Source organism: Suricata suricatta, chromosome 12 (genome assembly GCF_006229205.1).
Source record: "Suricata suricatta isolate VVHF042 chromosome 12, meerkat_22Aug2017_6uvM2_HiC, whole genome shotgun sequence".
Lineage (NCBI taxonomy): Eukaryota > Metazoa > Chordata > Mammalia > Carnivora > Herpestidae > Suricata > Suricata suricatta.
The window spans coordinates 59663053-59676895 of record NC_043711.1 but is presented as its reverse complement, the minus strand read 5'-3'; the positions used below and the strand labels follow the sequence as shown (position 1 = coordinate 59676895).

The 13843-nt window shown below is 46.5% G+C and overlaps 1 protein-coding gene across 1 annotated transcript; it reads right to left on the bottom strand.

Annotated features, from left to right (window-relative positions):
• Positions 1 to 6059: 6059 nt before the first annotated feature.
• On the bottom strand, positions 6060 to 8088 carry LOC115274487 (cystatin-9-like). The gene is made up of 3 exons (XM_029917910.1): positions 7825 to 8088; positions 6484 to 6597; positions 6060 to 6128 (listed from the first exon to the last, which is right to left on the bottom strand). Exons 1-3 carry the CDS (start codon positions 8086 to 8088, stop codon positions 6060 to 6062), a joined length of 447 nt encoding a protein of 148 aa, XP_029773770.1.
• Between the last annotated feature and the right edge of the window lie 5755 nt (positions 8089 to 13843).

Genomic DNA, 13843 nt, shown 5'->3' with positions numbered 1-13843 from the left:
TAAGGGAGAATATATCTGGATGGCAAGAGAAAAACAAAGGAAAAAAAGAAAAGGAATAAAAGAGAATAAAAATTAAAAAAAAAAAAGCAGCTCTCCATCGCGGATGGGCATGGTTTGCTGTAGGGAGGTCTCCAGGACTGCTTTCTGAGGCCCTGCCTTGGTGGTTGTGTGGAGAAGAATAGCCGAACCCCAAGCTCTGCTCCAACCAATGTTGCAAGCCTCTCCTTTGAGTCTGATCTTCCTGTGCCCGACGGTGAATGAAGTTGTATTTTCCAAGCCCACCTCACTAAGAAATCCTAGTCCATGCACTTTAATGCTACCACCCGAGATGAGATGTACTCATGCTGGCAGCTGGCTTTTTAGCTAGGATCTCATAGGGGGAGGGAGCTGTTTCTCTTGGCACCGCCCAGGATTGGGTTTGCCGCCATCAGAGATGAGGTGTGTGCCTGCTGATGGCCAGCCCCCCCGTAGGGGTGGGGGCTGTTTTTTTCTGGTGCCGTCTGGGGGTTGACACTGATGTCGCTGAGCCTAAGGAAGAATTCACCAGCTATATGGGACAGATTTCCATCCCTGAGCTGAGCAGTTATATATGTATGGGGTGACAATCTCTCTCTCTCTCTCTCTCTCTCTCTCTCTCTCTCTCTCTCTCTCTTTCTCTCTGTCTCCAGCTAAGTTCTTTATCTCTTCTCTAGAGACAGTACTAGGAACGTTTTCAATCTCTTTTTCTCTTCCTCTTGTTTCTCTAGGGCTTCACGCGCTTTCCCTGTGTTGGGCTGTGGCTCCCACTCCCTCTGCACCTCCCAGCCTGGCCAGTTTTTTAATTTCCCCAGTTTGCACTCACTCACTCAGGCATCTTTGAGGTCGTCTTCTTTCTGGAGTCTGTGTTTTCTCCTCCCACTCTTGCAGATCAGAGTATTGATGCTTCAATCCTTCTCAGTTTGGTAGATGAGGGACAATGAAGATTATAGAGCTGCCTACTTCTCCACCATCTTGCTTTCCTCAATCCAGATGTCACTGTCTCTTGAGTGAGTGTCTGAGTGTCTACACTCAGTCATTGACTACACTGGCCTCATATGAAGGTTAATTTGGCTCTGGAGAATCCACTTCCCAGGTGGCTCACACTCATAACTGCAAGTTGACATTGGCCAGTGACAGGAGATCTCTGTTCTCCTCAATGTCAGCCTCTCCACAGGGCTGCTATGTGCTTCATATAGCTTCCTCCAAAGAGAATGTGCTCAGAGACCAAGGTGGAAGCCAAAAGGCATTGAGCCCTTTGTGATCTAGCTTCAGATATCACACACCATCACATCTTCCTTGTACTATTGGTCACCCAGATCAGCTCTGATTCAGTGTTGGGGAGACTCTACAAGGGTGTGAGACCAGAAGATAAGGATCTGTGGAGGCCATGTTGCATGTTGGCTACCACTGTGTGTGTGTTTGTGTACATGTGTATATTTGTCTGTATGTGTGTAGAGGTGGGCTAAGATAATGAAGAGAGTTAACAGGACCAAAAAGGGGCACTTTCTGAAACCTGGATATGGAAACTACAGCACTAATGTGCAGGTCAAGGCCAGCCAGGGCAGTCAACAGTAGCACAGGAGCAGTAATGCATGTCATCTTAGACATATGAGAGATGTTAAAGCTCAGAGGCTACTCGACTGACAGGTAAACACCCCCACACTGAGCCTCTCTGCCCTGAAGGCTTCCTCTCCACCTGCTGGAGGTGGCTAGAGTGCTGGGGAGGGAATGCTCCAGGCTTTCTACCCCTGGGAGAAAACACAGAGCCATATTCTATCTGCCACTGAGTGGTGACAAGACAAAGCCCTAGTTGCCCACATTGTCAATCTGTTCACCATTGCATGGTTCTTACCATTCTTATTTCCCCATTGTTCTTATGGTAGTTTCTACAATTATCTCCAAATAAAAAACTTTCACTTGATTTTTGTCTCAAGGTTAGCTTCTGGAGGAAACAACCTCATAGTGGAGTTCAGGTCCACTGTGAGGGGCAGCCTGAGACCACCCGGGATATGTCTGGGGAAGCCAGGCAACAATGCACAGTTTGTCTATACCTTTTCACCTCAGCCAACATTAGTGTCCTGGGAAAGGCATACACTGGCCTCTATCTTCCTCCATGTGGTCATGGAATTCTGGGGATATAGTCAGATTAGGTCTCATCACATCCCTATGCCTACAGCACCTGTATCTTGTGCTTCTCTGCCCACCTCTGCCTCTCAGCCCCTAACAACTGTGGTGAACAACCTGAACTTCTAGGGCACTTGTTCTCTTGCTTTGTAGCTGGAGTTGGCCAGCCTCACTTTTTCCCATGAGCAGCCCCTGTTGCAGGACTGTCTCCCCTGAGCCCTGACAGTGTGGTTCCACACCTGGAAAGACCTAACACATTCACACACTCTGGACTGATTGTTTTCATCTTACCCATAATAACCTGCAAGCATCTGGGGCAAACCAGACTGTACTAACCGCAGCCATGTCAGCTGGTTAGTATTAGTGGGATACTGCTTCGGTTTAACTCTCTAAAACTACCTGGGCCCTTGTGATGCCCTGAGTTAGTAAGAATGAAGAATCAGGATCAAGACAGTTACATTGACTGAGATTTCTGAGTTTTTATTTGCCTAAAGTTGGCAGGGTTATATGTAGCATGAAGAATATTGGAATGTATGGGTGTACGGGCTTTGAGACACCTTCAGTATTGGCTCATTCCCTTCCAAGATTCAAAGGCTCATTAAGGCCAAGCCTGGGCCACTGGTGGTAGGGGGAGGGTAGGGATGGGTGGCTGCCAATGAGAAATTGCATACTGCTTTCAAACTTCTCTGTGGAAATTGTGCTTTTTAGAAGACACATAGATGACAGATGCATTGGCTTTGCCACCATGTCCTTGTTTTTTAAATCATGGGAAATTTTGAAAAAAAAGGTAGTCAAAAATGTACCTTCAATCAGGGTATGCTCCTTTCCTGAGCTAGAAGAAGGCCAGGGAGAAGCCAAGGTATTAGGATCTGAGGGGAATCAGCATCAGGGACTGGGATAGAAATCTGGAATGTGCAGAGTCATGTTAAGGCTCACCCAGAGGGCAAGGGCTGCTGGCTTCTGGGGTACGTTCTCATGTATATCACCTGTCAGCTCCACCTCTCCCAGGTTCCATCCCCTTTTCTCCTTCTGGTTCCAATGGGAGAGGCCCGGGCATCCTCCAAGCTGCCTCAAGTTTTCCACTTCGCTGTTACTTTGTGTTCAGTCCTGTACTTATTGAAGCTATATCATGACCCTGACACCCTGGAAAAGTTGAGGAAAGTGTCCAATGTCCCCTGAAGATGGTGAGGTGGCAATAGAGCAGAATATTGTTAATGTGTGAAGACCATTTGATAACCAGCACAGCTATTTTTGAGGTTTTAGGTCTTGACCCAGAGACTGAGGCTGACAGGTCAACCAACAACTAGGGTGGTGGATGGAGTCAACACTTGACTCACATCTCAGGAGAAGTAGGAGCCATCCTGAGATTGAGCCATGGGCTGGGACTCTTCCTTTCTGGTAATTGGGACCTGGCCAGGAAGCTTTTAGCAACTTTCTACCTCTGCTTCTGGTAGAGTTTTGCCTAAAGACCTACCTATGCAGAAACCCATTTCCCTGTGCCTTTAACATACAGATTCTGGCAAAGAAGCAAGCAGGACCACCCCAAACCAAAAAGGATGAACAGGGTAAGAGAGAAGGGCTTTCCCTCAAGAACTGGTCCCTCAGTCCTACATCTATTGCAAAGCTGGAGCACCTGAAACATGTACTCACTCCCAGGGCCCTTGGGGCACAGTAGGGATTGGGACAAAATCCCCACTCTCTGTAGATTCCCATGGAAGGGGGTGGGGTGGAACCATTAACAAAATACCATAAATATGATCTGGGGGAAAATTTAGTGAGACCCTGCCAGGAGCCACTGTTGTGCCTCCCTTGTGGGCTCCACTCCCCCAGTCCCAGGAGGTGGGATGAGATCACAAAGGGTTTGTACAGGTATCTCTCCCACCCCACCACAGGAGACTGTCTCCTAGAGCTACCTAATGGTACTTCCCACAGTGGGTAAAGAGGTCCCTTTATGGTACTGATCACAGTGGGTAAAGAGGTCCATTTATGCTTCCCCACGGAGGCACAACTCAGAACAGACCAGTGTGGGAGCAGGCAGGAGGGTGGTGGGTGGGAGAATCTTCAAAAAAAATCTTTAAGTCTGGGACCAGACAGGAGAACTATGGGACAAGAACATAGCTGTGTCCATGCTGAGTGATGCTTGGCCAGCAGTAAGGATGCCCACTGTCAGGCTCTACCCCTGTCTCTGCCTTGAATACTGGGAATCCCATCCATGTCTCTATGGAGGACCCCTGAAGACATCTAATACCACATGTCTGCCGAGTCCCCAATGAGACCTTGTAATGCAGACTGGAGGATGCAGGCAATTTATTTGGGAGATGATCACAGGGGCACACAGTAAAGAAGGGAGTCAGAGGAGGGAGAAGTCATTGTGGGCTGTTGTTAGGAGCCACTGAGCAGCCATGGGTTTTGTCCTGCTGGAGACTGTGATACGCTGTGGATTTTGCTTCTGATAGCCTTTCTGAGGCTAGGACACTGGGTCTTTCCCCACTATAGCCCTACCTTGCGATCAAGTGTTGCCTTACTTCTCACCACTGAGCTGTGCTTGCTCTGCTTTTGGAGTGCCACTTTTACAGAAAAAGCCCTGAGTAGAAACTGGGGTAGACAAGGATATTGGGGTGAAGCAGGGAATGTCAGCCACTGGGTAGTCCAACTGCATGGGCACTGAAGGGATGGCTATTTGGGGGGTGCTCCCACAGCCCCAGAAAAAATGTGGCCCCTGCCTGTGTATAAATGCAGTGTGACTGTAATATAACACCCTTATTTATGTTCATATTGCCTATGGTACTTTCAAGACAATGCTGGAGAGTTGAGAACAACACTATTTGAGCCACAAAAGCCAAAAGTTGGCCAGAAATTTTCTTTAGAAGATTCATGAGACAGGGGCCACATGTGTCCTGAGGGCTGGAGACCTCTCTGGGTCCATCTTGTACTTTGGGTTCCCTGTAGGGTCATGGTCGTTGCACCTCATTGCAGGTCATCCCTCATAAGCCTAGATAGCAGCTCAGAAGCACCTGTGCTTCCAGGTTGTGCCACCTGGAACTGGCTCCTGAGGTCCCAGAGGTAAGAAAACTCACACAATTGGGACCATGAGGTTTCCCTGCTGGATGGTTCCTTCACTTTCTCATCCCTTCCTTCTGGAACTATGCCACACAAAGCTTCATGAAATGCTGATTTTTAATGATCTATTCTACATGAAGAAAATGGACAATGAGAAACTTCCATAATGGCTGGAAGTGAGACCCAGACACTTGTGAGACCTAGGCACTTGCTAGAAAACAAGCAGAGCTGGTGTTGCACAGTCACTAAAGTGATATTTACAAGGAATAACTGGATGCAGAATGGTCAGAGACAGGCAGGTTGTGACATCATTCAGTGGATGCCTTCTAAGCAATCATTATACAAGAGTTTGAAAGTGGTTTCCCAGGGCATAGTGCCAATGGAGAAGAAGCAGTTTAAAGTCCAAGGGAACAAGCACAGGTGGAAGGTGGATGGAGAGTGGTGGAAAACAGAGGCTCTAGTTCCCAACACAGCACACATCCCAACCACACATCCTGGGTGAGCAGCTAGGGATGCAGGCTGTGACCTTCAGGTTCTTCCCTGACTAAGCCCTGCCTGTTCTGGACCTGGGACCTTGTCCTGATCTCAAGGACTCCTGTATCATGTTCTCATCCTTAGGCAAGTGGACTCCAGGGAAACACTCAGGCTGATGCAGTGTGACCCTGACCACTAGTAGAGCATTAGGGTGCTCTCTCCCAATGGATGCTATTTCAGAGGAGCCTCTAACACCAGGTGATCATGTCTCAGACTCGGGGTTCACCTTGAATATATTCCCTGGAGCAGCAGCTGATAGATCAGTGGGATGCAGGTCAGGCATGGGAAAGAGGAGTGTGGGATCCTCCTACACCCTCACACCCTCACACACTCGGCAGAGACATGGAAACCTCAGAAATAGCCACAACAGACCAGGTGACATGTCCCTTCTCCTGCAGGCAAGAAACAGACTGATAAAGCTCAGAGAAAGGACTTCTTGTTTTAGCCCCAGGAGACATGTGGATCCTGTGGCCAGGAGCAGTCTGACCCTACCATGGCCCATGGTGCAGGAGGCTAGAATGGAGTGAGTGGACAGAGTCAGTTATGAGATTGGCCTGGGGCCTACCAGTGGACCCGGGGCTGGTCTGCCCACCTGGGCTCCTATTGCAGCATCAGCCATGGGTGTGACAGGGCCGGTTTCCCCCTCACTCCTCTGTGTCCCAAGGAATGGCACTCATCTTCACCTTCCCCTCTGCCCCAAGCTGTATCCTCAGCTATGTAACCTAAAGTACCTGCTGAGCATCTTACATTGTTCAGCTCTGGGCTTTCTTGGAAGGGACAGTTGTCAATGTTATCATCAGATTTCCCACATTTGGTTCTGTGAAGCTCCAGCTCCATGGAGAAGGCCAGTCTGTCTTCTATCTGTGGTACATGGAGACATTAAATGCCAACCCACCTCATGGTTCTGTTGAGCAGCTGCCAGTGTAGATCCATGCTGTGTAGGGAGAACCCAAACACTCCTCCACTAGTGAGCTGCCTCTGGGTCTGGGTCAGCATGCTGGGGTAAGGCCAAGTTTGGGAATTCAGAGCAAAGAGGCCTGTGGTTGATATTCACACATGTACACACGCACACACACAGACACACACGGACATGGTTTCTGGATACCTCTTGTTTTATTACAATGTGCATTCTGAAATGTTCTGATCTCTTCTCCACTCTATTCTCTTTCATTCCATTCCATACCACCCACTCCACACTCCAGTATTTGATTGTAAGTGCAGATCCAGGAAACCCACAACTGAGGTACAGCCTGAGAGAACTTGGGCAGCAGACCCAGCTGGGAGCTGACACTGCAGCATCCACAAAGGTTGGAGCTCATGCAGGGTGAAGCTTCCACTACCCTTCCCTGTGGATCTCAGGCCAGTGGTCCTGAGGGAGAAAGAAAGTCCTGCACTCCCAATGTGCACACACACACTCATTCACAGACATACACACTCACACACACCTAAACACACATGAGCAATCCTGCTTCTAATGCAGTGCCCACATGAAAACACCATTCCTGGCTGCATTTTGCAGATGCCTGATTACAAGAACAACACTCTAGGATTGAGATCCATGGTCTGGGAAGAGTATAGCATAGCATTCATCCCCTTAGGTGAAGACTATAGGGAGGAGTCCAGAAAAGAAGCCCTCAGGTCACGAGGTTGCTTTGAATGAGGGAAAATTCTTAGTTCCTGGATCCTCGGTCCCCTCTCCCTCCTTCTCTCTTCCTGTCTGTTCCTCTGTTTGCTAATAATCTTTTTGCCTTTGTTTTCTTAGGGTATTTCCTCTACCCATCTCCTCTTTTCCTTACTCAAGATCTTTATTACCTCCTAGTCCAGATTTTGATGTCATTTATTATTAAACAATTTCATAAAATATGGAATGTCATGAAAATACATCTTCAAATGACTAGACCTTGTGTGGAGTGTTTAAATTTGAAATTATTTATTTTATAAAACTAATATTAACTGGATAGTTTGTAGTTTCGCTATATTTTATGGATTTCAGATAGTTAGCAAGATTCCTTGAGAAGATGTCCTTCTCTCCTGACCCTAACTTCATAGCAAGTACAGGTCATTAGTCCAGAAAATGCAGTCACCTACCTCTTCCTTACAGGCATTCAGGATGATCACCAGCCTGTAGGCCTTTAAGTCCTTGCTCTGCAGGTTATATATGTGTAAGGCATACTCTATGGTGGCAGGGAAATGACTTTCCATGTCCTTTTGTTCACTGCTGTCCCTTTCCTCTTGGGAACTCCAGCTGTTAGTCCCCAGAAGCTGGGAACCTAAGAGAAGCAGGAGCATGAAACAGGGCAGAGCCCATCTGCACTTCCAGTGTGGCATGGTTACAAACATCTGGGCACTCATGGCCTTTGCCCTCCCAGCTCAGGCTCCCACTGAGCCTCCCTGGGCATTCATCCAATTCATTGGCTCCAAAGCAACTCTTATTTCAGGCCTACTTTCTGTTATTACACCCTCTTCCTTTGATCTGTTACTCTGCCTTATCTGTCCAAGTATATCAGTGTGTCTGCTGTCCAGGAGAGAGAACAAGCTCCACATAGGGTGGGGTGGAAAAACCAGCAATGGTACAGAGTGGTCCCCTGTAGCTGATTCCCTGCCACAGCCTGCTACTCAGCAAATCACTGTGCTTGGCCCAGCCCTCCCACCTGGGGTCCCCCAGTGCTCTATCCTTACCACCTGCAACACCTGTGCCCACCAACACCACGTCATGTGTGATCCCTGACACTCATGCTTAACCCACTGTCCACAAAGAACCACACAAGCATGGATTGTCCATGTCATGTTTCTCTCCCATCCATGTGAGGACAAGGAGGTAAACTCATTCCCCACCTCAAGTATGGACATCTTATCTCCCTTTTAATCTCCCGTAATGTGAGTCTATTCCCTCACACACATCACTAGTCAGCAGGCAACTGCAAGAATGTTCTTAGAGCAGTGGTGATACTGTATGAGTATGGTGGCCGGCAGCCTCTGGAGCAGTAGTCACAGTGAGGTGATGTTAAGAGAGATGATTATCAGGAAGCTCTAGTACTCATGAACATGCATCCAATAACACCACCAAGTTGGACTATTCAACATAGCAGCTAAAGCTGTTATGTAGAAAGCAGACATTTGCACATGACTTTAGAAGTCTCCATCCCATGTCTCAGAGCTGATACCAAGAAGGCTAAACATTATAAAGGAAGAAGGAGAATTGAAAGCTGAGTGAACTTGTCTGCTTGCATGATGACTGTAACCCTTCTTACTCAATATAGAATATGGATTTTTGAAAAATCAGATAATCATGAAAGTGTTAATTATAAAGTGATTTTCAGCCCAAGATTAAATAATAGAAGATGGGACAATGGGTCCATCAGCTTCATGGGCACTGGACGGGCATCATTGCTCTGCAGGTTGAATATGTATATGGCATACCCCAAGGTGGCAAGGAAGTATCTTGAAATGATTTTTGGTCATTACTCTCTATTTCCTTTTGGTACCTTGACCCATGAGTCATCAGGAGCTCCGAACATAAAAGAAACAGAAGCGTGACCCAGAGCAGAGCCAACCTGCACTGCCAGTGTGGCATGACTACAGATACCAGGACACCCACTGACTTTGCCCTTCTAGCTCAGGCTCCCACTGAGCCTCCTTGAACATTGGTCCAGTACATCAGCTTCAGAACAAATCCTCCTCTGGATCTCCTCTCTGTGATTATGCCTTGTCTCTTCCCACATGTCACCCTGTCTCCCCTATCCCAAGCTGCATAATTGCCTCTTGTACAGAAAGAGGAACAAGCTCAGGCAGGGTGGTTTAGAAAGAAATAACAATGGGAGGAAGGGATCCCCTGTAGCTGATTTCCAGCCACAACCTCTCCCTCCGGACTTCCCTGGGGAGGGACTTCATCTGGATGCCCCAGAACCAGAGGCTGAAACAAGGACACAGGAGCAAGAAGTAGAAGTGGAAGGTGGTCCCAGGACACAGCAGTAGAGTGAGGGCCACTGAGACAAGGACAGAGCCAAAAGGATGAGTTAGTTGCTGAGAGTCAGCTTTGGGGAAGACAGAAGGCACTCTGTCCAGAGAAAATGGGTGTCATGGGAAGGAAGGAGCATGGCGGTCTTGATGGGCAAAGGTGTCTGTGTGCTTCCTCAGCTCCCCAGCCAGCCTTGAGCAGGGGAGCAGACAAGGCTCACTGGCTCCTGGGATGATGCCAGGTTAGGGGAGTTTGGAGTCCCAGAAGCTCACTGCATCTCCCTTTGCACTTATCAGCCACATGTTCAGCCTGGGGGCCTGTCTGGATGTGACATAAGAGTCCTCTCTCCAAAGGTGTGGCAGCAGGGTGACCCATGACACACCCTGGGTCTAGAGATAGATCCCTTTGTAGGAATTTGTTCTAGAGGAGGGAGGGTGGAGTAAAAGACAGACAGAAGACAGACACAGAGCAAAGCCAGTAAGTTCCCAGAGAGGGCATAGGTAAGCACAGGTGCCCTCTGGTGGCCATAGTTTTCAGGGCTCAGTGGACACACAATTTCTTGTGTAGAGTCTGGGTTCTAGAAAAAGACCCTTACGGCCTCCATCTGGAACAGCAAATGAGGCTCTGGAAGAACTGAAGAATACATCTTTCAAAAACAAGGCTTCCGCTCTATGCCTGCGAAAAGCTTCAGCACATGTCTGCAGCTACTTGTGAACTCAAGGGGACCAGAATGCCCTGAAGGCCTGTGGACATCCAGGACCCTGGGCCTTTCCCTCACTTAGGATTCTGACCCAGTCATTCTGGCAGGGTGGGAGAGTTTGCATCTTCACCTGCGCCTGGGGGATGATGATGGTTCCTGGTCCTGGACCACATGTTGGGCAGCACAGTTCTGAGTGAGTGCCTGGAGGGGATGCCGTTGAATCACAAGGCAAGAGCACAATTGCAAGGGCATAGGGCTAAGGCTGAGGCTGGTTTGTAGAGGCTGCACTGGATCAAGGAAGGGGTTGCCACTCCTTGCCTGCTATAGGATGCAGACCCCTAGACATCAGTGATCAGATGGCCCTATGGATGGAAAGAAAGCTGCTTTAAGCTGACAGCCTGCTCTCACTGCACAGAGGCCCTGAGAGTTGGCATTCTTCCCAGGATAGGGCCTCTCAAAACTCATTCTCACATTAAACAATGCCCTTAAATTTACTGATTCATCTTTTTTCTATTTTCCTCTATTGTGATAAGTCTTGTGCCAAATATTTCTTTTCTATGTAGCAAAACCTTGGCTTGTGAGCATAATTCATTTTAGAATCATGCTTGTAATCCAAAGCACTTGTATATCAACATGAATTTCAAAAATCATTGGTTCAGTTGTGATTATGAGTATGACTTTGAGTGTGATTATGATTATGAGTATGAGTATGGCATCATATACTACTCACATTGCAAGATATCATTCATTTATCAAGTTAACATTTATTAGAAATGTTTTCTCATCTTGCCGAACACTTGCAGAACAAGTTACTCAGAATCTAATGTTTTACTGTCTAACGTTTTACTGTGTGTATTTTTATACCTGATCATTCTTTCTTTGTAAGCACAATTTCCAGACTTTCAATTTCTTATTCTATATTGTTTCACTTATTCAGAATTTGGAATACACATTGTGTAAATGTCCCCTATAATTATTCTTGAAAATTGTTTTTATTTCCCAAGTCTTATTTATGATAATTCTATCCTCATTGGCTTCTTCAGACAGTAAGCAATTGCTTTATTTTCTGATAAGTACAAATCTCAATCACTGCCCTTTATCAGAATGCTCTGTACCTCTTCCCCTATCCTGAAAGGCCCTTCAGCCTTGATATAGGTCAAATGGTGCTATTTTCCCCTTTAAAGTTACCCTACATCTTTATGTCTTATAAAGTTGCAATATAATTGATGTTCCCCTATATTTTCCATGTCATAGAGGTAATTCTTAGTTTCTTCAGAGATGTGGGAAGCCATGCTGAGTCCCACACATATGGCAGGGACTGCAGGCAGCTGGGGTAGGTCCTTATTTATATCACTGGACAGTCTATCATCCCCTGCTCCAGTCTTCTTCTTCCTTTTTCCCCGTGGGGGAAGCCTGGGGAGATATTATCCACTTCATTGCTACTTTGTATGCAGTCCTATATTTATTTTGCCAGGTATGTCTCCTGACCCCAACACCCTGGGAAAGCTGAGAGTAGTGTCCAATGTTCCCTGGTTGGTGCAGAAGAGACCACATAGGTATGTTCTTCTCATGTCCTACATGAGAAGGCCTGGGGATTCATTCCTGAGAATGTTTGCCAGAAATCTTGGCTTTCAGGTGGTTCTGAAGAATGAAGATTGCCTCTACCAACATATGGTGTCAGGCGTTCATGTCCAAATATGAATTGCCTTCTAAGGATGCCCAGCGTTCTGGCTGTTATCATTGTGCAGGACCAATTGCTGGTCATGGAGGAGTTTCTAGCCCCCTGTGGTGAAGCTTGGGACCAAAGTCTGTCCCCACAGCCTATGTGCCTGGAGCACAGAGCCAGGCTGCTACACTGGCAGGTGCTCATAGCCATTGAGGCATCACTGGAGGTGGCATGAGCTCTGACCCTTACATTGGCAAGTGTATAGTCTCAAACAGCATATCCTTCAGATTATTGGTTTCAGGCATTGTCCACTTCCAGCCAATGTGGAGCAGACTTCCCAGTGTGCTAACTTAGTAATGTCCTCTCTGCAGTGAGCTCCCTGAATGTTCTTGCCTGAGCTAGGGCCATTTCTATCAAGAGTTTGGGCTCCAGTGATTTTCAGGCAACTTCCTCATGGTCAGGGTTGCATATTGCTCCTCTCTTAGGATATGTCCATATAAATGTCCATTTTTAGGTCATTCAAACATTGTCATTCTCTTTTTTAATATGAGTTATTTCTATGTCATTGATTTCAAAATGATCAGTGAGTATCACTTCTCTGCTGGTAAGATACTTTATTCTAGAACATCTCTGTAGGATAATCTCATGACAAAAAGAGTCAAGGGCATAGAAGTGGTTCTGTCCACCATCTAATTATTGAGCAATATCTCAATGTTAAACAGCAATATCTCAAGGAAGTATTTTAAATCTAGTCTTAAGTGCTTGTTCCCCCACTGAGGTAAGATGTGTGTGTGGCATGGGGACTGTGGCTGCAGGGCGACTGGTTGCTCAGATGGTACTAGGATTTAAAAGGCTCACAGTGCAATCAAGGTGGCCTGTCTCAGTTTTTCCTGCCCTCGCCCCACTAGACTCATTGACTATCATATTACAAAGTGGTTCTGCATGCCACTGTCCAGTTTTCCTAACACCATACACAAAAGCTGAAGAGACTGTCTTTTTCCATTGGTTTTTCTTTCTTGCTTTGTCAACGATTAGTTGTCCATGCATCTATGGGTCCATTAGTGGGTTCTCTATTCTGTTCCATTGATCTATGTATCTGTTTTTGTGCCAGTACTATACTGTCTTAATGATTACACCTTTGTAATACAGCTTGAAGTCAGGAGCTGTGATTCTTCCAGCATTGGTTTCTTTTTCCAAATTGCTTTTGCTATTCAGAGTCTTTTCCAATTCCATATAAATTTTAGGATTGTTTTTTCTAGCTCTGTGAAGAATGGTGGCAGTATTTTGCTTAGATTGCATTTAATGTGTAGATGGTTTTGAATAGTATAAACATTTTAGCAATGTTTTTTTCTTTCAAACCATGAGCCACCAATAAGAGACTCTTAAAGATAGAGAATAAACTAAAAGTTGATGGAAGGAGTTGGGTGGGGGGGCTAGATGGGTGATGGAGATTAAGGGAGGCAGTTAAGGCAATGAGCACTGGGTGTTGCATGTTAGTAATTCTACTCCTGAAATCAATAGAGTACTGTATGTTAACTAACTAGAATTTAAATTAAAATTTGCAAAGAAAAAAAATAAATATGAAAGTATATTTTAAAATTACAAAGAAGAAATACAGGGTTTTGGTTCTAGGGAATTAGGCCCATCTCAATGAGCAGTTAGTTACTGAGACTTTCACATTCAACCCATATGGGGCGCTCTGTGCCAGTAACATAAAAGTGGGCCTGCAAAAGTCCTGCAGGTGTGTGTGAGTGAGTGTGTGTGCACATTGTGAGCCTGGGAT